Genomic DNA, 24,821 nt, shown 5'->3' with positions numbered 1-24,821 from the left:
CAGACGGATGCCTGATTGCATAGCCTCAAAGACTCTCGAGCAACCCTCAAGTCATTGGGAATGCACACCCCAGTGACACAGAGGAAACCCTTTAAGCCCCAACCGCCGCAGAGGCAATACCACCCTCGTCCTAGACAGGAACCGTACCGCAGAAGGGGCAGGGATAACAGGCGTAGACGTAACAACACGCCTAACCAGGGCCAAAACCATGGTCAAGGCAAGCCGCAGCCGGGAAATAAGCAAGGGTTTTGAAGCTGCATTCGCGGACAGCATACCGACCCTTACACCGGATCCTTCTATATGTTTCAGGGACCGCCTGTCCCATTTTTACCGTGCTTGGTCCCTTATAACATCGGACCGCTGGGTCCTTCGCACGGTGGAGGCGGGATACACCCTTCAGTTCTCGCCCCCTCCCTACCCCCCCCATCCCCGTCCCTCTTCAGGGACCCCTCTCACGAGCAACTCCTTATGCAGGAGGTGCGGGCCCTCCTCAAAGTAGGAGCAGTGGAAGAGGTCCCTCCGGACCTAAGAGGGAAAGGGTTTTACTCCAGATATTTCCTCATTCCCAAAGCAAAAGGGGGCCTCCGTCCCATTCTGGACCTACGCAAGCTAAACAAATTTTTGGTCAAAGCACGTTTTCGTATGGTCTCCCTTGGCACTATTATCCTATCCCTGGGTCCGGGGGATTGGTACGCTGCCCTCGATATGAAAGATGCCTACTTTCACATCGCCATCCACCCGGCCCACCTGCGATTCCTGCGCTTCACCATCAACCAACACCATTTCCAATTTACGGTCTTGCCCTTTGGCCTAGCAACGGCCCCACGAGTGTTCACGAAATGCATGTCCGTGGTGGCAGCCTCTCTTCGAAAAAGAAAGATGCAGGTATACCCGTACTTGGACGACTCGCTCCTCGCGGGCAGGTCAGAGGCCGAAGTCCGCTTCCACGTGGCACTGGCGTTACAGGTGTTCCGCAAGCTCGGTCTACTGGTCGATGTACCCAAGTCCTCATTGATCCCCACACAGAGACTGGATTTCATAGGAGCAGTCCTGGACTCTGTGGCGGCTCGGGCAAATCTTCCAGTGTCTCGGTTCCTGGCCATTCAAAGGGTCATAAGCTCCATCCAACAATTCCCCACAACCACGGCCAGATGCTGTATGCAACTCTTGGGACACATGGCGGCTTGCACACATGTAGTCAGACATGCCCGCCTAAGACTCAGACCATTACAGTTGTGGCTGGCCCAAGCGTATCGCCCCAACAGAGACCCCTTAGACCTAGTAGTGACAATCCCAGCTCGGGTGGCGAACTCCCTCCGCTGGTGACTCGATCAGCAGCAGGTTTGCGAAGGAGTCCCTTTCGCCACCCCACAACCCACTCTGACGTTAGTAACAGATGCGTCAGACCTGGGCTGAGGGGCGCACCTTGGGGACCTGCGGACCCAGGGCTTATGGTCCAGGGAGGAAAAGTTGCTTCACATCAATCTGAAGGAGTTAAGGGCAGTTCGTCTCGCCTGCCAGACTTTTCACGCTACCATAGAAGGCCACAGCGTGTCAGTTCTGACGGACAACACTACCGCCATGTTCTACATAAACAAGCAGGGCGGGTCCCAATCCTCTCCCCTCTGTCACGAGGCGCTCCTCCTATGGGACTTCTGTATAGCCCATTCAGTCCACCTGCTGGCAGCATATCTTCCAGGGGTCCAAAACGGGTTAGCGGACCACCTCAGCAGGTCCTACCGCATGCACGAATGGACTCTGAGAGAGGACGTCCTACATTCAATCTTCCAGAGGTGGGGGTTTCCCCAGGTGGATCTCTTCGCCACCAAGGACAACAGCCAATGCCCGCAGTTTTGTTCGTTCCAGAACCTCAGCCCGGGCTCATTGGCAGATGCCGTCGCGATTCAGTGGGGCGGGAGCCTGAGGTATGCCTTCCCACCATTCCCACTCATCCACAGGGTCCTGCTCAAGACCCGCAGGGACAAGGCGACAGTCATCCTCATCGCACTGGCGTGGCCACGCCAGCATTGGTTCACGACCCTGCTGGAACTGTCCGTGACCGCCCCGATTGCCCTCCCCCTCCATCGCGACCTCATCACGCAGGACCGGGGTCGCCTACTCCACCTGAACCTACCGTCGCTACATCTCACGGCGTGGTATCTCTCTGGCTAAATGATACGGAGCACAGGTGCTCCCACCAGGTCCAGCAAATTCTTCTTGGTAGTAGGAAGCCCTCCACAAGAGCGACCTACCTTGCCAAATGGAAGAGGTTCTCCCACTGATGTGAGCCTCATCACATACAGCCTCTACAGCCCTCCGTACCATTAATACTAGACTACTTGCTGCACCTCAAGCATCAGGGGCTCGCCCCCACCTCAGTTAAAGTGCATCTGGCCGCCATATCAGCGTTCCACCCCGGAGAGTTGGGGAGTTTGGTGTTCTCCAACCCCACAGTAGTCTGATTCCTCAAGGGGCTGGAAAGGGTCTTTCCCTACTCACGCCCGCCGGTCCCTGCATGGAATCTTAACCTGGTCCTAACTAAACTCATGGGGCCGCCCTTTGAACCCCTAGCCTCTTGCTCCCTCATGCACCTTTCGTGGAAGGTAGCGTTTCTAGTGGCCATCACATCGGCTAGGAGGGTATCAGACTTGAGAGCCCTCACTTCGGAACCCCCGTATACAGTTTTTTATAAGGATAAGGTGCAACTGAGGCCGCACCCCAAATTCCTTCCGAAGGTGGTCACGCAATTTCATATGGAGCAGGACATTTGTTTACCGGTGTTCTTCCCTAAGCCCCATACGGACCCGAGCCACCGCAGCCTGCATACCCTCGATGTCCATAGAGCCTTGGCATTCTATCTGGAACGGACCAGGCCATTCCGCAAGTCGACGCAACTGTTCATTGCCATTGCGGAGAGAATAAAAGGCCAGCCTATCTCGGCACAACGCTTGTCAGCATGGATTGTGCTTTGCATACGCCCATGCTATGAGCTCGCCAACGTACCAGCCCCGGTGATCAGGGCTCACTCGACTAGGGCCCAAGCGTCCTCGGCGGCCTTCTTGGCACAGGTTCCACTCCAGGAAATCTGTAAAGCGGCGACCTGGTCGTCAGTGCATACGTTCACAGCCCACTACGCAATCCATCATCAGACCAGAGAGGACGCGGTGGTTGGCAGGGCTGTGCTTCAATCAATTGCTCCTTGACTCCTACCCTCCTCCAATGGTAAGCTTGTGAGTCACCTAATGTGTAATGGACGTGAACAATCACTCGAAGAAGAAAAAACGGTTACTTACCTTCTGTAACTGTTGTTCTTCGAGATGTGTTGTTCACGTCCATTACACTTCCCACCCTCCTTCCCCTCTGTCGGAGTCACCGGCAAGAAGGAACTGAGGGAGGGTCGGGCCCGCAGGGATATATATACGCTAGAGCGGGGCGCCGCTCTGGCGGGAGGGGGGGGCCCCTGCCGGCCCGACGGGAGCCGCTGAGGGGAAAAGTTTCCGACGTCCGTGCATGCGACGCGCGCATACCTAATGTGTAATGGATGTGAACAACACATCTCGAAGAACAACAGTTACAGAAGGTAGATAACTGGTTTTTTTTTACTTATTAATTAACCCAGAGTATGTATTAATACCTGGGGGCAGCCAAACAGTTGTGCATATCTCTCTATCAGTGTTATAGAGGGCGAACAATTTGAGTTTACCCTATATAAGCTTTATACAAGGTAAAACGGATTTATTTGGGGTTTGGACCCCATTGAGAGTTGGGTATCTGAGTGCTGGAGACAGGAGCACTTCTTAAGCTGTTTTCAGTTAAGCTTGCAGCTTTTGGGGGATGTAGTTCAGACCTGGGTCTGTGTTTGTAGCAGGCTAGCGTGTTTGGCACAACCAGGCAGGGTTCTGAAGTCCCAAGCTGCCTGGGAAAATGAGCTTAGAGGTCTCAGCACATCAGGTGACAGTTCCCAAGGGGGTTTCTGTGGTCTAACCTGTCACAGTATCATCTTAGGAACCTGTATTATACACAACATACTGTTTGAACTGGGCTCTGTCTACAGGGATTTTAGCTTCCTATAAAGGCATTGTCGGTGAAATCCTGGTGTAAAAGTGAAATCTGTTGAGCATCTTAAGGGTGCAAGTTGGTGATAGTGTGGTATCATTCATTCCTGGTTTTGGTTGCCCTGCAAGCTAAATGGAAATATGTTCAATACTGTATTCTTACTATTTACATACTATTGGAAAACAATCCAGCTTTTTGCAGAGAGGTTAGAGATGCCATGATCCTTGTATCAATGACTGCCTTTCACCAATGAATTTGCTGCTTCCCTACTGTCTTTCAAAAAAAAAAATCTTTCACCCTGTGTAGACTTTGGTATGAAGAAGACATGTACCTGTTTTGTACAAAAGCACATTAAGCTTTTGCCACCAACACTGTTTTTGAGTTCCTGAAGGCTTTTAATGTCAATGGAACATTGTTGTATGTCTGTAAAATACCATGCAGACCTATTGTGCTGTGTAACGAAGAACAAGTCCCTGCCAAAGGACTTGATAATCTAAACTGAATGTTTCTCCCTCCTTTGTGTGTTTCCCAGAATGGTCATTTTTGGGGACAATGAAAGATTATGCAGAGGACTATTGGACTTCTTCCAGTTTTGTAGACTCTTGTGTGGCCCCCTGAATTTAGTTGGTTCTAACACAATATATTGCTGCAATGCCAACAGAACTTCAGTGAATTCTGTTGCCTTTCACCCAACAATGCTGAACTCTATAGATTAACTTTCCTTCATAAATTTTAGGGAACAGACCATGTCTTAACCCAGTGGTTCTCAAACTTTTATACTGGTGACCCCTTTCACATAGCAAGCCTCTGAATGCGACCCCCCCCCCTTATAAAGTAAAAACACTTATATATATTTAACACCATTATAAATGCTGGAGGCAAAGCAGGGTTTGGGGTGGAGGCTGAGAGCTCGCGACGCCCCATGTAATAATCTCGTGACCCCCTGAGGGGTCCCGACCCCCAGTTTGAGAACCCCTGTCTGAATCTAATTAGCAGTTTGTTTCATCAGAATGTGAAATACAGGTCTGCAGAACCATAATTGTTGCTTCATTAGTAGGTGTATCTGGCCATTTCTGTTAACATTTCAAATGTAAGATCAGACAGGAAGGTAAACTTTGTTTTTCAGATCTGAAGTCGATTTCTCTTCTCTTTTTCCCCCCCCCCCCCCCCCCCTCGGTCTTCAGTTCTGTTAGATGCTGGGAATTGTAAAGGTGTACCTTCCAAGTTTCTGGAAGCAAAATTGAAGCCTTATGATTGCATGATAGCCTAAATCAGGTGATATGTAAAGTAATTTGTAGCATTGGTTAAATATGGGAGTCGTATGCCTCTCCTCTGAGCTGGAGGTGAATGCCACATTTTAAGAGTTGGAAATAAGGTTTCTAAAGATGAATGAATGGAGAGAACCAGCTGCTACTGTTCAGTTGGAAACTGTTTTCTTCAAGGCTGAGCTAACAAGACAATAGCTACGTTGTTGAAAGTTCTTTGCAGACAGATTTTTTTAAATCTTGTTCTGTAGAGCACAACAAAGACTGCAGAATTTTTTTTTTAATTTCACTTGTAACATTCATCGTTGAAGTCAATAGCTGCTATCTTTTGGCTTATGTCAAAATGATAGGATGAAAATAATACACTTTGTGTCTTTCATCTAAGGATCTCAAAGTTCAAGTGTAGAAAAAGTGCATTCTCTGTCCCTTCCCCAGTACATTCGGGGGAAGGCACAGCTGTGTGATTTCTCTTTTTTTTTATAATTCATTGATGACTGATGTCTAATGAAGTCTGGATTGTGCTCTTCTGGAGTGGGCAGATGCAGTTGATATGTAATAATGTCCCATTCATTGATGTGAAAGTGCTGTTGAAAACTGCTGCCGAAACTTATGTTCAAAACAGCAGCAACAGAGCTGTCTTAAATAAAATCCTGGTGAAAATCAGAACATGTGACTTCTCAAGGAGAGGTTTGGCAATATTTTGGAAAATGGCTGTCTTTTTTGTAGTGGGACATGAGGCAATGTTTATCCTACTCAACTTCTCTTTCTGTGCAAGGGGCAAGTTGCCAAGTACAGGGACTGAATTGTCTGGATCTATGTAGATGGAAACATTCTGCCTACACTAGTGTAAATGAGATGCACAAATAGTTCCAAGATTTTTTGAACTATTCTGTATCCATAAGTGCAGCTTGGACATTTCCTTGGAAATAATATATTAGCCAAAATCCATGGATATGTGATGTGGTTTTACTAACTCAACTCTGATACCATGTTGGCATATTTTTGATCCTGGCTATGCTGACTTCTAAGTAGAACGGAAATAGTTTCTAATCTTGCTTACAAAGATTGATTACACCCTAACCTATTTTTAACCCAGTTTGGTCAGTCAAATTACAAAATTCAGATCATAATTCTCCATTGTTGCAGCTCCACCAGTGGTAGAAAACATGAAAGCAAAGCATAGAAGGTCTCAGGCATTTTTACTATTGTCATACAAGTCATGATTAAGTTGGAAGCTCAGTCTGTATATAGCTGCAATACAAAACTGTGCCTGGAAGCATGCATTTATAACTACTAAAACTGTATTGTAATTGCTATTTGAATGCATTTTTAAAGAAATAGACTCATATTTAAGTAATTAAACTTCCTGTTCTAGTTAGGGAGTTTTATGAATGCAGGGCACTTCTCCCTTCTTGGATAAGTTTCCACAAAGGCCAAGTGAGGAGCATAATTGTAGTAGTGCCATCTGTAAGAATCATAGAATATCAGGGTTGGAAGGGACCTCAGGAGGTCATCTAGTCCAACCCGCTGCTCAAAGCAGGACCAATTCCCAGACAGATTTTTGTAAGGGATTGTCCACACTTAAAAGGTTGCAGAGACACAGCTGCACCGCTGTAGTGCTTCAGTGAAGATGCTACTTATGCTGATGAGAGAGCTTCTCCTGTTGGTGTAGGTAATCCACCTCCCTGAGAGGCAGTAGCTATGTCGATGGGAGAAGCACTTCTGTTGATGTAGCACCATCTGTACCGGGGGTTAGAATGGTATAACTGTTCGCTTAGGGATATGGATTTTCCACATCCCTGAGCAACATAGTTATATCGACAATAAGTTACTAGTGGAGACAAAGCCTCAATGATCAAAAATCTCAAGTTGGGTGTGGGATTGGCATAAAAACTAGATTTTAAAAAAATGTATTCTTTGTCTTCTGGCTTTTGAATTTCTTGGGTTGCATTTTTCATTCATTTTCCCACATTCTCCTCAACCATAAGGATTAATAATTTTTTTTAATGAAAGCAGAGATTTCTGCCTAATCAGATACCTTCAGGAGCTGGGGCTTTAAAAACGCCAAATGTCATGAGTTGACAACACTGTTTGGGTCACTCTAAAGTTAAATCTTTAATAGTTTCACAACATCTACAGCATGGTATTTTGGCAAGGAGAAATCTTGAGGAACTTGTAGTACTAGATTAAAATAATTCTGATGTCCAGTTTAACAAATTTTAAAGTAATTAGTTTTTAAATATAAATTTTCCTCTGAGTTGAATGTATTATGGTTTTCATTTCTTAATGCCCTGTGAAATGGCAAACTCCTTAATTTCTGATTGTGTAGCTCAATGGCTGACTTCTATCTTGTGTTATGCAAAAAATTCTACAACTGAAAGTTTTAAAGATACCTTGCAATAAAATATTAAATGGTGGGAATGGATTGCTGAAGTGAAAGATATGGTAACCTGTGTTAACAGTATCATACAGCATTCCCACATTCTTTGCTGGTTAAGACTTTTAGGTTTGGTTACTGAAGTAAACTTAAGCCTCATCTCATATTGGGAACTTTCTCTGAACATTTTAATTATGTTGCAATGGCAGTATGAGGTCTTAAAGTCCTCTAATCACTGGTAGGAAGAACATAAGGGGTAGGGCTCTTTACCAGAGTGCAAGTGTCTTTCTGAGATGGTTTGAGGTTAGTAAATGTTTGCCTTCTTGGTGCTGGATCACCTTAAAAGTGCTATCCAGTACCCTGTATAGGCCTGAGAGACACAGAAAGCCACTTATGCACCTGATCACTAATTCCTGTGCCTTATACAGTAGGAATGCAAATCTCAACTCACCCAGTATTTTGTGTCCAGCATCTCATCTGGATTGGTATGGGTTGGAGGTGAGAGTGGCTTTTTGTAAGCATGTAAGTATTCAGAGGGGCTGCCATGAAGTCTAACTTTTTTCTCTTTCCTTGCAGTACTTGGGTCATGTGGAAGTGGATGAATCCAGAGGAATGCATGTCTGTGAAGATGCTGTGAAGAGATTGAAATCTGTATGTATATCCGTTTCATTAAAATGTTGGCTCATGTGCTGTGAATGTTATGCCAAGATGTTGCTGATTCTGCAATAGCATTCCAGTTTCAAGTTGTGCACTTTTCACTTTATGTAAGAAAAACAGTTGGATCATTTACAAGACCCACTGCATATGATTATAGAGGCACATGTTAATCTGGGAGTGGCAAGGGAGAGAGTTAAGTTTATTCTTCCTAGTTGTAGTAGCTAGTAGATAGTTTCAAAGAAGGGTTAGATAAAGAAAAATGGAGACAACAGTGACCCATACTGAATTGTTGTCCATAAGAGATTTTATTTTACTGGTATTGATTAGATATGAAGAATGGTCTCTCCCTCTGGAGTCTGCCACTTACCAGTACTATTACACCCCTTAAACAGGGGACTTAATCCACTCTTTATTACACACAGCACTACTGTGTGATTTGGGCTCTTCTTTCCTATGCAAAATAGACTAGTAGCATTACTTCATGCATGCCAAGCTTGGATCTGCTCAAAATAGCCTACAAGATTACCTGGTTGTGATGTCAGTATGGTGGGCTGCTCTTAGTTTGGCTTCTATAGACATTTGTTCCTGTGAACAGCACTTGTTCAAATGCTTTCTACTCCTGCATCTCACTTTAGGAGGCCTGGTCTACACTGGAGTGGGGGGGAGGAGGAATTGATCTAAGTTAAGCAACTTCAGCTACGTGAATAACGTAGTTGAAGTTGACGTATTTAGACCTATTCATCGCAGTGAGTCGACTGCTGCTGCTCCCCTGTCGACTCCGCCTATGCCTCTCGCGGCAATAGAGTACAGGAGTTGACGGGAGAGAGCTCGGGGATCGATTTATCGTGTCTAGACTAGACGCGATAAATCGCCCCCCCCCCCCCCCCGCTGGATCGATCGCTGCATGCCGATTCGGCGAGTAGTGTAGACATACCCGGAGATTGTGTCATCTATATTCTGTACTGTTGTTGCTAGTCAGTCGGTTTGTTATCAAGGAATCAGGCTCCAAAAATCATAAAATCATAAAATATCTGGGTTGGAAGGAACCTCAGGAGACCATCTAGTCGAACCCCCTGCTCAAAGCAGGACCAATCCCCAGATAGTTTTTTGCCCCAGATCCCTAAGTGGTCCCCTCAAGGATTGAACTCACAACCCTGGGTTTAGCAGGCCAATGCTCAAACCACTGAGCTATCTGCCCCCCAATCTTGAAGGTTAGGAGGGAAAATAAGTCACCACAGGAATAATCCTAACTGTGATGGATACAGAAGTCCAGTCCCTTTTATCATTTCCCCTGTACATCTTGGCTGTATAAGCTCTTCAGTGAAGCAGTTCTTGGAGCTTATGTTCAGTAGTGCAGCAAAATTACTTAAAGTAGGTGGTGTTGCTGCACCTTTGCAAATTTAAGGCTGCCAGACTTCATTTTTAGTGAGTCACGTGGTTTCTCGCTTGTGTTTCTTCTCTGCTAGCACACATAACAGAGGGTTGTTTTAGATTTCCTTTTCCTCTTCATGTTACGCTATAAAGTTTCTGAACTGACTTCAGTGCTTTGATTAAACTTCATCTTAAATCTTTTCTTTCATTTCTGCCCCAGCCAATTTATAGCAACAGGTTAAAGCTACACCCCATCTGTTCTTATTCAGTGTAGCAGTGATTGGTTGCTATTTGTGCTAACAGGGTTACAGATGATGATGTAAATGAGGCACTTTGTCCTTTATCAGATTTAGTTTTTTATGTAGCTAAAAACACAAATATAGACTGACCGCACAATCAACCTGCATTCATTTTTGTCCTATTCTGTTCTATATAGGTTCTTATACTTCCCTCATTGATGTAGTGTCTGCGCGCCTTCTGTTAGTATATTAAGTGACATGACTAACATCTGTTGTGTAGCTTATTCTTTTACTTATCCTCTCCCGAGGGGGAGAATTGTGTGCAGAATGGAGTATTCTGTTCTGGGAGTTTAAAAAAAAAAAAAAAAAAAACCTGAAGCCCAAAAGCCAGTTAAGTATGGCTAATCTTACAACTAGTGAAATATGTACCCATTAAAAGTTCTTAAAGCACAGCGCATACTATTTCTTTGGAATCCATACAAGAGCAGATATCTGATTTAGCTTGCTTGAACTACCAATTCATATACCAAACTTAAATTGAGAATAAAAGTTAAAAGTTTACCTGCTTTTCCTGTGGACAGCTAAATATATTCCTTGTAAATAGTTTAATTACCTGAATAGCCTGATAGATTATTTTAAATTGTGGACAAGTTTCCAAACTTAATGCAGCATTCAAGGTGGAGATAGCGTTTCTGCTTGTAAGAATCTAAAGGAGGTATTTGAATGATTTATTGTGAGGCTGATACAGAAAGTATGACAACGGCACATGCCTGTTCCAGTTGCTGTCTTCATAGTCCTATCTGCCCGCTTGGAACCTGAGAAACGGATATAAAATTCTCAGCCATGCTACCTACTGTAAGACTACTGAGCCTACTTTTGGCAGGGATTTTTTTAATGGTGAAACTCCATGAAAATGAAGTTCATTTGGAGTTTGTCATTAGAAATTAAGATACTATCATTTGGGTTTTATTTTTGGAATATTTCCCTCTAATGTTTTAGGAATCAGATTATTTGAAGCTCTTTACTTTTTTTTTAAGGCTCTTGTGTGTGTCTGCCATGTGCAAGATTACTAAAATACAAGGCTTTTTTCCGGCAGTAGCATTTTGGCATCCAACAATGGAATTCATCCTTGAGGGATTCTTGCTTTCATCCTAAATTGGTAAATTGAGCTGCTCATCTTCTGCCCTATAACCAAATATAACAGTTTGGGCTGCAATCTTCTGACTTCGTTTAGGGAATGTCTGACCTTGAGAAGCTTTACTTCCCATATGGTTACAATTCCCTTAAATCTATGTTGCCTGTTCTGATTTTATGCCACTCTGACTTTTTTTTTTTTTTTTTTTTTTTCAGCGAGTGTATTATTTTCTCAAAATCCAGTCAGTAGGAAGAATGGACATAGGATATATCTAGTTACAAGCAGGAGGGAATAGGTGATAGCATTCTAGAGTTGTCAAAACACTTGCTTGTCTGGTAGCTCATCAAGTAGTTATGCTTATTTTTTCTATCTATATTTATTTTAATAGTGTGGGATTTTTCCAAATTCCAGTTTTCTGGACTGCAATCAATAGACTCTAGCAAATACATTATGCATTGTCTTCTATCTCTTAGGCCTGACTCATCAGCCCAAACAAAATTTTATGGGATCCTTCAGGAAGAGTGTAAAACAGGAATCTCATTGAGAAAATAACTTTTTAATCTTTCTCAATGTCCTCCTAAAAAAATAAATACAAATTGACTTCTCCAACACATTGGTGGGAAATGTCCCCTGATTTTTAGAGGGTTTTGTTGTCACCTACTGGTTGATTGTAGCATATTGACCAGTATATCTTGCAGAACTAAATTCACAGGTCTGACTTTTCATTGCAGTAGAATAGCTTCAAAGAGCCACTCCAGCTATTTTTTAAAAAAGTCTGTGGATAGAGACACTGATATCTGCACTGTGCCAAACATTTAGTTTGTGACTGATAAGTGATAACTCCTTCATTTTGAAACTTGAATACATGAGGAATGTGTCACATCAAAGATCCCAGTATAAATACAGTGCAGGATTAATCTTGCGTGGGTGAGATCATGGCCTATGAGATGATTGCACTCAGAGAATGAATCTGAAGTGTTGCTTAAAACTGCACTTGGATGCAGAAATAGACTGCATCTAAAAATATGATTATAATTTCTATCTCTGTCCCATGAGTAGTCAACAAGATGTACTGTAGCCAGAAAAAGATAAAAGCAATACTATAGCATTGTTTGCCTGTCAGCTAAGATTGAGTGGTACTTAACTAAAAATGTACTTTCTTATTCTGATGTTGGAAGTTTAGAAAAATATATTTGAAGAAAAAATTCAAAGTGAGCACTGTGTAGATTTGTCAAAGAAATTTCTGTAACTGTAGCATATTCTATTACTGCATGTTAATAGAGTCAGGATGCTAATTGTACTTACAATGTCTCCCCAGTAGAATAGACACTTAGAGTACATTAGAATTTCATTGCTTTTGAAGCCCTTTGTCCTATTTTGATGCAGTGGCACAACAATCTTGTTTGTAGTTAAGGGGTCATTACATCCATTTGTCATCTTATTAATATTCTTCTTGATGTGAACAATGGGGCTTGCGCTTTTCTATTGGTTGGCTGCATTACCAGTTGGATTTAAATTGCACATATATTAGTGTTGTGATACTCAGACACTATATATGTATTTTTTGAAACCTCTTTACTGTCAATTAAAGAAATGTATATTACAAATTGCAAAATCATTAACTTCATGCAGGATTTAAACCTACAGGTCTGTTGTATGTGACTCCTGTGCAAGGAGGCAGTACAAAGACAAGACTGTACTTTCTTGTCTCGTGTCATATCTGTTTTGGTTTTAAGTTGCTTTAGTGTGTACTACCAGTTTCTAACTTGTCATTTTTGTAAAAAAAGTATGCATTTCTTTTAATATATGTTCTTGTTTTAGCAGGTAAAAGAAACATAATTTAATTGTTTTTAAAACATACATTAGTTATCTCTAAACTATTAACTCTTAGTGCTGTTTAAAAAACATTTTGCATGTTGTCTTTCCATTAACTTTTTCCTGGGGTGTTCAAAGAAAAATTCATGTTTAACAAGTGCTTTGCTGAGAGCAAAATTAATGATTAACCATCCCTGTAAAAATGAGGTCGCTTCTGGTGAATCTGTTTAGCTTTTGCTACATCTTTTAAAAGCTGTTACTTAGTTTAATACAATAGATTTTACTCAACTTGGCAGCAGCATCCAGCCCCTTCTTATTAGGTACACCACAGTGTGATTAATTCATTAGTTCCCCAACTAATATTCAGTATGTCCTGTCCAAGTAGAGGAGTTTTTGCTTTTAAAAAACTTTCTTTGGAGCCTCTCTGCTGATATAAAACTTATGTAAGAACATCTCTAAGTTTAAAGAATTTATCTATGTTTAGATAGTAAAATGTGTAGTAAACATGAAATAATTACATCTGAAAAGAATTACAGGCTGAGAATGAAGGGTGGGTGGGGAGAAGTCAGGAAATGCAAGGTTAAGATTGATGGTCCCTTTTCCCTTTTGAATTTCCTGGCTTTGCTTTCCTGGTGTCACAACCTTAGTTTTGTTTAAATATAGAATTTTGTGTTTTAACCATCAGTTTGAATCTCAGGATATGTATAAACATGCAGATCTTTAGTATAAAAAGGCTTAACTATTGGAACATTGGTATAGATGGTGTCTTAAACTGCAGTGGGGAATGAGATGAGATTTTTCCCTGCCGTGGGTAGAGATATCCTCTGCTGGTTACTGCTATACCATTAGATTGTTTCCAACAGGATGGCTTACAATCTTTCATTGGCAGAGAGATGAGCTGGATTATCTCTAACTTGAATAATTCTATGACATTATGGCATAGTGTGCCACCTCTGCAAATACTTTGGAGGGATAGCAAAGGCAGCATCATGCTCTTTAGGAGCCTGCCATTAATTATTGAATGGACATGCATATAGACATGGGGTATGAGTGAGCAGGTGTTTGGGTTCTAACTCAAGAAGATTGTACCTACCTCAGATGTATCTGAGTGTTTAGTCTCTTGTTAGACTTTGGCACCAAAGATGAAGCCCGTAAAATATGAATGAATGAAATTGCATGGCAAATACACTTGAAATTTGCACATCTTACCCAATTAACTTGTCCATTTTTGTTTAACATCCCCACCACCAAAATCAAACCCATGGTGTGAAGCTATGTAGAGCACTTACGTTCAATTATTTCACTGAATCACCTTCCCTCTGTGAGCTGACTTCTGTTGGATATACTTCAGAGATGCCTTGTTCATCCTGAGGGTCTGGGAAGTACAGTGAATGCCTAGTGTTCCTCTTTTGTGTAAAGAGGTAACATTGGAAGGCTTCAAAATGAGTGTTGTGAGGAAACTCATCTTGAAAGTGGGACAGTTAAAGCACAGATAAAGAGGATCTTCAAGATTCTGGTAGGGGGTATGGGGCCCCCAGGACATAGGGAAGTGCAAGAGAAGGGTGGGCACCAAAAATGATCCATATTGTAGAGTACTTGCCAAGCTTAATTCGTTGTTTAGCTTGAACACCTTCAATTTAAAAAACAGGCTTCTGAAACAAGTGAACTTCTTGGCATTTACAATAAAAAAGAAACCAACTTCAAAAACAGCAAAAATTCCTTTGCTTTCAGAGGAAATTGTGAGAGCACACAGAAGCAGACCTTCAGAACTTTCAGTCCAGAGCAAGTTTTTTATGGCTGAGTTCTAAATTCCAAAAACTGGTTTATAGTGGAAATGGGGTCCCAAAAGTGTGTCTCTGTATTTAACTGTGTGCTATTCCTGCAATTTTAGATGTTTCTCCAGTTTGCAAATATTTGTCTTGGGAATCCTCATTTTCATGTAAAGCAAACTCTTAGCTGTGATAAAAATTAAAAATTTACATTTCTCAGTGGTCTTAAACTACAGAATCTGGATTGTTTAATCTCCACACCTGCTGCCAAGTTTGATTTATAACCTTACAAAGAGAACTAAACAGGAAGACTGCTGCAAACAAAATAACCACTTTGCATGGAATTGGGTCTCAGGTTCAGTTCAGTTCTCATTTCCCTCTTTTCACCAGTTTTGGGGCTGTAGCTTCTGATCTTTTTAGCATTCCATGTAAAACCTGTTTATCTGCATTTTCATGGGATTTTTCATATTTGCCTGTCGCATTCTCTATGGCTAACTCTAAACACCCCTTACTTTCCCTCCATTTCCCAACTCTTGTATGTACTTGTTGGTTTGAAACTCTGGGACACTTTAGCTACCTACAGTAATAGCACTCGACTTGTCCCCCCTGTTCCTCCAGGAAAGGAAGTTCTTCAAAGGCTTCTTTGGAAAAGTAAGTTTAATGCCTCATTTGTGCTTTCACTATAAGGAGTTACATCCCTGGTATAGCACTGTCATAGATCAGAGTGTTATAGAAGCCACAGCAATCCATTTCAGAATGTCTACTTCTGACTGAGATGACCTGGAATGACACTTGTCAAGAAAAGAATCTGGGTAAACGGCAGCCCAAAATAACAATCTAATGACAGGCTGATGGTATGCAAAATTCCAGTTTTTAAATGGTTTGGTCTCCCTGACAAAACCGCAGCACTAGATTGGTAATGCTGTTAATACTTCCCCTCTGGCCTCCTGAGCTCAGATTTGGACTAGATCATATGGAAGACAGACTGATGTATTAGAAGTTTGTCCACATCCTGAAATCATTGCAAAGTTGACCATATTCTGTCCTGAACTGCAGCTTTTGATAGTGTAGGGAAAAAATACTGGTAGGCACAGTGCTATCCATATTACACCTCCCTTTCCTGAGAACCAAATTAATTTAAGGCCATATGAGGATGGGGCAAAAACTTAGGTTTTGTTTATATATTTTTCTTACTGAAGTTAAGATAATGTATAACACTGTGAGACTCAGAAACCTGCTGTCTGCGATATTTCATTTCAGTGCAATGCTACTCAGGAAAGCAACCTCTTAGTCTGAGATTGTGTGTGTGTGTGCGCAAATAAATATAAATTCTCCATGTTGGTGTACTGTACCAAAAGTTACACCGCTACCTCGATATAACGTGACCCGATATAACACGAATTCGGATATAAAGCGGTGCTGGGGGGTGGGGGAGCTGCACACTCTGGTGGATCAAAGCAACTTCAATATAATGCGGTTTCACCTATAACGCAGTAAGATTTTTTTGGCTCCTGAAGACAGCGTTATATCAAGGTAGAGGTGTATTTTGTGTGGGCACACATTCTTATAGGGCAAAGATTGTAATCCTCTAACAAATCAAATTGCATTCCTTTAGTACATCAGTAATCTGTGCCTTCCTTGTACATGGGGAACAGCAGCTATCTTAAACCATTTTAAAAGGTTTTAACTTTGCTTTAATTTATACAGGACAAATAAGAGGATTTGATTTTGAAATATCTTGTAAAATGTAAGCTTACCTTAAAAACCTGTTAGTGGTTGGAATTGTAAAATGTTTTTATTACATTTACTGCTTAAAGAGGAAAAGCTTTTATGGCAGATTCTCTGATCAGAAGTTTCTTCCACCCTGGGGAGTAAAAGCAGAATTAATTTCAGTAGACTTTTGGAGAAAACTAAAGTTTTTTGAATAGGTGCATCCAGCATTCCAGGGCACTGGAACCAGAGAATCTCGCCCAGCAGTACCTGTAGGGGTGGCACTCGTGCCTTGTAGCTGTAGTCACTCCCATAGCTATGAGGCTATGCTGCCCCAGCTGCTCCCCTCCCCCAGTTCCTTCTCACCACCCATGGCTGGAGTCAGAGCTCTGTGTGGTAGTCACCTCACGTTTCCTACCTCCTAATTTTCTGAGTTTTTTTTTTCTCTTCGTGTATATAGTCAGTAATACCATAGATAGTGTTAGTGAAGTTAATGAGTTAGGATATTTATTGCCCTGCGTGATGCCCTCACCAGTGTTCAAGCACTGCCTGTTGAGGGGAGGGGGATGCTGAATAGCGATCCCTATACGAGTTGCTTGCTGGGTTTAGGTGAGGGACATGCTAAGGAGTGATGCTCCATTTGTAAGTTGTTTACCAAAAGAACCCAGGTGGCCAGAGACTTAGCATGAAGCAGAACTTTCTCAAGCAGGCTGTAAGTCCTGTTTTGGCACTGAGGGCCGCATCTGATTGGTGGTCACCTTCGGACTGGGTGATTGAGGCGCTCCGCTTTCCAGTGCTCGCCTCTCCCAAGAGATGGAGGAGCCGTTCACCCTCTGCGGGTGCTGAGGAAGAAGTCCCATAAAACTAATCAGGACCATCTCAGGCCTTGTGGAGTTTCCTTCTTTTCTAAAAAGGGTGCAGACCAGCACCATACCACTTTCAGCACACAGGTCTGAGCAGGTCCGCCAAATACTCCTTGGTACCAGGCTGAGACCACCGAGAACCCATATAGTTGATTCCGGTTCCAGCTTTAGTGTCCGTTGAGTCTGATACTGACGACATCAATGCCGACACTGACTATCTTCATGCTGGTGGCATACCAGGTGGCTGCAGATTTACTCTGCCTGTCTGTTCCAGACTCTGCACTCGTCCAGCACTTTTTTGAGGCCACAGCCTCCACTGTCTCGTTGACACCATCTGGTCGTGTCGTAGAGACACAGCATACATCAACGCTGCAGCCTATAGAATTGAGGCCAGTGCCAGGCCCAGCACCGAGGACCTTGTTGGCACTGGTACACTCCTCAGCACCAACGTTGTGTCCATAGGAAATCCCACCTTCTGCTTCTGTACTGCTGCTGACCTGTGTACCAATGCCTTCCCCAGCACCAGGGGTGGGTGACACATATTCAGTACTGGCTGTTCTGATACCTCACTGGCAAGAGAACTGTTGTCTGTCTGCTTGCCCCGTGAGTCTCACTGCATTCTTTAGGGATCATAGAATCGTAGGACTGGAAGGGACCTCAAGAGGTCATCTAGTCTAGTCCCCAGCACTCATGGCAGGATTAAGTATTATCTAGACCAGGGGTAGGCAACCTATGGCACGCGTGCCAAAGGTGGCACGCAAGCTGATTTTCAGTGGCACTCACACTGCCAGGGTCCTGGTCACCGGTCCGGGGGGCTCTGCATTTTAATTTAATTTTAAATGAAGTGTTTAGTATTCTTAATCATTTTAAAAACCTTATTAACTTTACATACAACAATAGTTTAGTTATATATTATAGACTTATAGAAAGTGACCTTCTAAAAACGTTAAAATGTATTAGTGGCATGCGAAACCTTAAATTAGAGTGAATAAATGAAGACTCGGCACACCACTTCTGAAAGGTTGCCGACCCCTGATCTAGACCCCATCCCTGACAGGTTTTTGCTTAACCTGCTCTTTAAAATCTACAATGATGAAGATTCCACATCGTTGTAGGAAATTTATTCCCATGCTTAACCACCCTGATAGGAATTTTTTCCTAATGTCCAACCTAAACCGCCCTTGCTGCAATTTAAGCCCATTGCTTCTTGTCCTATCCTCAGAGGTTAACAAGAACAATTTTTCTCCCTCCTCTTTATAACAACCTTTTAAGTCAGGGCTGGGCAAACTATGGTCCCCGGGCCGAATCTGGCCTGCCAGCCATTTTAAGCCGGCCCTTGAGCTCCTTCTGGGGAGTAGGGTCTGGGACTTGCCCCACTCAGGCACTCCAGCCAGGGCGCAGGGTCAGGGGCCACTCCACGCGGCTCCCAGAAGCAGCGGCATGGCCCCCCTCCGACTCCTACGCGCTCCAATGACACCGTTCCAATGGGAGTTGCAGGGACGGTGCCTGTGGACGAGGCAGCATGCAGAGCTGCCTGGCCGCGCCTCCGCATAGGAGCCGGAGGAGAAGGGACATGCCGCTGCTTCTGGTAGCCACTTGAGGTAAGCACCGCCGGAGCCTGCACCCCTGAGCCCCTGCCCCAGCCCTGAGCCCCCTCCTGCCCTCTGAACCCCTTGATCCCAGCCCAGAACACCCTCCTACACCCCAAATGCCTCATCCCCAGCCCCACCCCAGAGCCCTCACCCCCTCCCCGCACCCCATTCCCCCACCCCAGCCCGGAGCCCCCTCCTGCACCCTGAACTCCTCATTTCTGGCCCCACCCTGGAGCACGCACCCCCAATCAGAGCCCTCACCGCCTCCCGCACCCCAACCCAATTTTGTGAGCATTCATGGCCGCTATACAATTTCTATTCCCAGATGTAGCCCTTGGGACAAAAAGTTTGCCCACCCCTGTTTTAAGTACTCAAGGACTGTTAATCATGTACCCTCTGTCTTCTCTTCCCCAGACTAAACAAACCCAATTTTTTTCCATCTTTCCTCATAGGTAATGTTTTCTAGACTTTTAATAATTTTTGTTGCTCTTCTCTGGACTTTCTCCAATGTGTCCACATCTTTCCTGAAATGGAACTGGACACAATACTCCAGTTGAGGCCTAATCAACATGGAGCAGAGTGGAAGAACTGCTTCTCGTGGCTTGCTTACAACACTCCTGCTAATACATCGCGGAATGATGTTTGCTTTTTTTGCAACGGTGTTACACTATTCACTCATATTTAGCTTGTGATCTACTATGACCCCTGGTATACTCTGGTGGTGCAGAGGCGCTATTATGGCAGTCACCAGCAGCACCACTCACTGCACTTCATTGGGCAGTCTTTCTCCACAAGGCAGCAGGACTACCCTGTAAAGGGTCATATGTCCTGGAGGCAAATGCCTTTTGGTTCTGGTTTCAGTCTGTTGACTTGTCCCCGTCCCCATCCTCTGGCATCTACTAAGCACCAATTTTGGCTTGGGTATCCAGGGCGGTGATCCAGTCATGATTTTTACATTCCTGTTCTCCATTTGGGGACAAGATGGCTCGTTTTTACGATGTTTGGGACTTGATTACCATGGACGGCTGGGTCCTAACTTGATCTGATATTGCTTATGCCATCTAGTCCCTTTCCATCCTTTCTCCCCTCCCTCCTTCCCATCCCTTTTCAGGGACCTCTCTTGTGAGACACTGCTCCTGGAGTAGGTTCAGTCTCTGCTAGATTTGGGAGCTATGGCATAGGTTCCTCTGCAGCAACAGGGTTGGGGGTTTTATTCCTGGTACTTTCTGGTTCCCAAGCCCAAGGAAGGGGTGAGACCTGCAATCTTAACAAATATATCAGGTACATGGACGGTCACCCTAAAAACTGGCCTCATATTAAATCACAATGACTGGCTTGCTGCCCTGGACCATCAAAATACTTATTTCCACGTAGCGATTTTTCCCGAGCCACAGGAGATGTCTATGGTTTGTTGTGTCGAACCAGCACTATCAATACACCAAACTCAGTTCCCCGGATCTTTACCCACTGTATGGTTGTGGTGACTGTGTACCTCAGGAAAAAAGAAATTCATATCTTCCATATCTGGACGATTGGTTACTGAGAGGCAAGTCTAGGGAAGAGGTCCTCTCTTACGTGTATATCTCAGTACACTTACTCGATTGCTTGGGCCTCACCCTAAACAGGAAGTCAGCATTGATCACCATTCAAAAAATCTAGTTCCTTGGGGCCCTAATAGATTCTAGTAGTCTGAGACATTTTCAGATGATACGTCACCTTTGTCTGGAGCTCAACTCTCTATCACAGCTTGAGTATGCCTGAGGCTGCTGGGTCACATGACTGTGCACACAAATGATCCATTTTGCCAGATTGCATCTTTGCCCCCACCAAATGCAGCTGAAGTCAGTCAATCTGACCCATCATCCCTTGACAGACTTGTCCAACTTCCTCTACCGATCCGGGATGCCTTATGGTGATGGAGGTTCAGGGAAATGTATGCCAGGGCGTTCTTCTTGCTTGGCCCCCACTGACTAGGATTATTGTCAATGACAGTTCCTTAAGAAGCTGGGGAGCACATCTGCGGTCGCTGAAAATTCAGGGCCTGTGGTCAGAATAGGAAGCTTCACTGCATATCAACATCCTGGAGCTTCAATGCCTGTCAGACTTTCCAAGGTCACACTAAGGGCTCAGTGGTTCACATACTCACATCGTGATTGTATTGTCGGTATTATGTGAACAGATAAGGAGGAGCACACAAGTGTTCTGTATCAGGAGATGATCTTGCTCTGGCAGTTTTGCATTGGAAAGAACATTACTCTGGTGGCCGATTGATTCTTTACCCCAGGTCAAGTAATTTGCGGATTGACTTAGCAAATGTTTTCCCTGAGTCATGAGTGGTCTCAGAAGCCCAGTTGAAGGCACATCTGGCAGCGATTTTGGTGTTTCCAGGGGCAGTTGATATTTTTGAATATTATGGTAACAAGGTTCTTGAAAGGAGTATCTCATCTCCACCCACCAGTGAGAGAGAAATTCCTTTGTGGGCCCTTAATACAGTCTTAGTGGCTCTGATGGGACTGCCATTCAAGCCTCTGGCATCTTTTTTTTTCTCTCCTTGTGCCAAAATATTGCATTTCTGGTAGCAATAACATCTGCAAGGAGAGTGTGAGAGTTGTAGGCTTTGATCGCAGAGCCTCCTTACACGCAGCTCTCCAAAGACAAAGTGACCTTGTGGCCACGCACTAAGATTTTATCTAAAGTGGTTTTTCAATTAATTTTAACCAAGTGGTGTGCTTACCTATGTTCTTTCCTCAGCCACATTCAACCCTGGCAGAGCAGTGTCTTCACATGCTGGTGTCAGGCAATGCCTAGCCTTTTACCTGGACAGGACTAAACCTCTTCATGATTCTCCATGTCTGTGTTGTATGCAGACTGAATGAAGGGACAAGCAGTTTCTTCGCAGGTGATTTCTAGGTGGATAACTCCCTGTATCAAGACAGCTCATGAAATAGGTCTGACAACACACCCACGAAAGGTGCAACCTCACTCTGGGAGAGCTCAGGCTATGTTGATGGCATTCTTAAATGCTGTTTTAATATTGGACGTCTGCAGGGCTGCCATTTGGTCAGCTGTACGTATGCTTCTGAACCATTATGCCACTACCGCAGCATCCAGAGCAGAGACAAATTTTGGGAAGGCAGTTCTGCAATCATTGCTTAAATAGACTCCAAGCCACATCTCCTGTGAGTACTGTTTGTGTCACCTACATGGAATACGTGGCTGCATCTGCTCAAAGAAGAAAAAAGTTACTTGCCTGTATTATAACTGTTCTTCGAGATGTGATGCAGAAGGGTATTCCACAATCCTCCCTCTGTCCCTTCCGCATCCGAGTCTATGTGCTTGACCTTTGGTGTGAAGGAACTGAGTGAGGCTGGGGCTCCTCCCCCCTCATATAACTGGGGGAGGAGCTACAGCCATGAGTACAACCATACGGGTACTGCTAGGCCAGATTCTCTGGCTGCTGGGCGCGCACGCACACGCACACACCTACCTCTCTACAAAGAATACACCTCTGTATCACGTCTCGAAGAACAGTTACACTAGAGGTAAGTAACAGTCTTTACAGTACACACCACATAGAGAAACAGCTACATCTCCATCCATATTTCTTCCTATAAGCTGGGAAACGCACATTCTGCTGTGATGGGTATAAATAATGAAGTGAGAGGCTTTGACTCAAGGCCCATGTATCATATTTGGGAGATTTGTCAGATAGGACAGATCTAATTAGATTGCTCTGTTGTAAAAGCAATGTTTAGAAAAGACTCTGCCTAAAACAGCTACAACACTTTGACTGGAAGTTTGTGCTGTTTACAGCTTAGAATTAAAAATGTTTCTTACCTAATGGCGAAGGGAGAAACCACAAAGTTATCACATTAAATGAGATGTCTGCTTTCTCTCTACTATATATTGGCATTCCTATCCAGTACAAAGGAATGAATAATAATACAAAAGTAGAGATGTGATTGGGTACAGGAACATAAATTACACACAGCAACCCTTAAAGAACAATATCTTGCACACACTTTCAGGAAAGAGAGCTTACTAAATACTTGAACTCATAAGACTCAGCAACTCCTTTTTCTGAGTATTTTGCTACAGTTTTTCTCATCTTGCTCTTTGTTTTTTTGCAATTTCCAAAAAGAAAAAGATTTGGTTCCCTTTCAGTCCGTTAAGCTTTCAATCAGCATTTAAAAACAGTTATCCTAACCACTAGTGGAGGTATCATTTAAGAAATTGATACATTAACTGCCTAAATTGACATTGAAGTCATCATGCAAATCTAGGGGGGGAAATCTATCTTTCATATATCAAAGTATAGCTTTTACCAGGAATATCTGTAATAAATTGTGTTTAACATGCACCTTTGGCTACTTCATCTGTACGTTCCCTACTGATCAGCTTCCACTGAAACTAATTCAGGTGTTCTAAAGCTTCTAGGAGCTTAAAACTACCACAAGTTTTTTTTGTTTTTGTTTTGTTTTTTAAACTAAGCAAAACACTTGCCTGATGTGATAAGAAATCAGACCTGGACCAGTGACATATGAATAGATCTATCTTTCAACCGTCCAGGCTTGTGCTTCTAATGGGGGATATCACTTGTGGCTAACTTTGAAAGGTTCCAAGGTAGTACATCTTAAAATCATAAAATTAAGTATGAAAATTCTATTTTAAGGTCATTAAAAGTTCCTAAAGCTTCATTTTCTGAGCCCTGTGCAACACACAAATTTATGTCCTGCCTTTTTAGATGGAAGGATGCAGTTTTTTAAAAATAAAACTTGTCTGCGGTGGAGTTGTGATGAGTAAGCTCAGGTGAGATGGTCAGCACATGTATTTATGTGTAAAGTGTAGGCATGCATATGTCAGGGTCATATGCCTGTGTTTGCCAAAAGCTGGGAATGGGTGACGGGATGGATCTCTTGATGATTACCTGTTCTGTTCATTCCCTCTGGGGCACCTGGCATTGGCCACGTTGGAAGACAGGATGCTGGGCTAGATGGACCTTTGGTCTGACCCAGCATGGCCATTCTTAAGTCTCTGTGTGTGTGTATATATACATAGAAATTATAAATTTATCTGTGTATTTTTGTATAGGGTTCAGACTTCAGAGTTGACACAGCAACAAAATGAATGGAAACAGCTCATACCTCTTAAGATATGTCTACACTGCAATTAAAAGCCTGCGGCTGACCTATCCAACTGTCTCAGGACGGGGCTGTTTAATTGTAGTGTAGATGTTTGGGCTTGGGCTGGAGCCAGGGCTCTAGGACCCTGAGGTGGAAGGATCCTGACAGCCCAAGCCCAAACATCTGTACTGCAATTAAACAGCCCCTTAGCCCTAGCCCTGCGAGCCCGAGACAGCTGGCACAGGCCAGCCACATGTGTCTAACTGCAGTGTAGTTATACCTTTAAGCTACATCTACACTTGGAGCTAGGAGTGTGATTCCTGGTTCAAGTAGACATGCACTAACTCTCATCGAGCTAGCATGCTAAAAATAGTAGTGTAGCCATGGCACCACAGGCAGTGGTGAGCAGAAGCATGGGCTAGCCACACTATGGACAAATCTGTGGGGTCCAGATGGGTTTGTATTCAGAGTGGCTAGCCCATGCTACTGCTCACCGCTGCCTCTGGTGCCATGGCTACACTACTATTTGTAGTGTGCTAGCTCAATGAGTGCTACCCTGAGTGTCACGCCCAGGGCCGGCTCCAGGCACCAAGCACCCAAGCTGGTGCTTGGGGCGGCACCTGGAGGGGGGCGGCGCGGCGCTCTGGCCGCCGGGGGGGAGAGCCGAGCCGAGCCCCAGCCGGGGCTCGCCGCCCTCTCGCCGCCCTGCCCCCGGCGCTCTGGCCGCCGGGGGGGGGAGAGCCGAGCACCCGCCGGGGCTCGCGGCCCTGCCCCCGGCGCTCTGGCCGCCGGGGGAGGGGCGGGAGAGCTGAGCACCCGCCGGGGCTCGCGGCCCTGCCCCCGGCGCTC

The 24,821-nt window shown here is 44.1% G+C and overlaps 1 protein-coding gene across 8 annotated transcripts in view; it reads left to right on the top strand.

Moving 5' to 3' along the window:
• The window catches only part of NUMB (NUMB endocytic adaptor protein), a 159,209-nt gene that overhangs the window by 112,682 nt on the left and 21,706 nt on the right, over nucleotides 1-24,821 (top strand). For 4 of the 8 annotated variants that reach the window (XM_026651381.1, XM_026651385.1, XM_026651380.1 and 1 more), the window contains 2 exons: nucleotides 8,275-8,349; nucleotides 15,258-15,335. In XM_026651381.1, the coding sequence (XP_026507166.1) occupies nucleotides 8,275-8,349; nucleotides 15,258-15,335 (153 nt within the window). The remainder of the gene's footprint in view (nucleotides 1-8,274; nucleotides 8,350-15,257; nucleotides 15,336-24,821) is intronic. The other 4 variants (XM_026651386.1, XM_026651383.1, XM_026651387.1 and 1 more) reach the window with 2 other exon arrangements.

Source organism: Terrapene carolina, unplaced genomic scaffold (genome assembly GCF_002925995.2).
Source record: "Terrapene carolina triunguis isolate 2854851 unplaced genomic scaffold, T_m_triunguis-2.0 Scaffold96, whole genome shotgun sequence".
Classification (NCBI taxonomy): Eukaryota; Metazoa; Chordata; order Testudines; family Emydidae; genus Terrapene; species Terrapene triunguis.
Note: the sequence above shows the minus strand (reverse complement) of the source record. Positions and strands in the feature narration are given on the sequence as shown.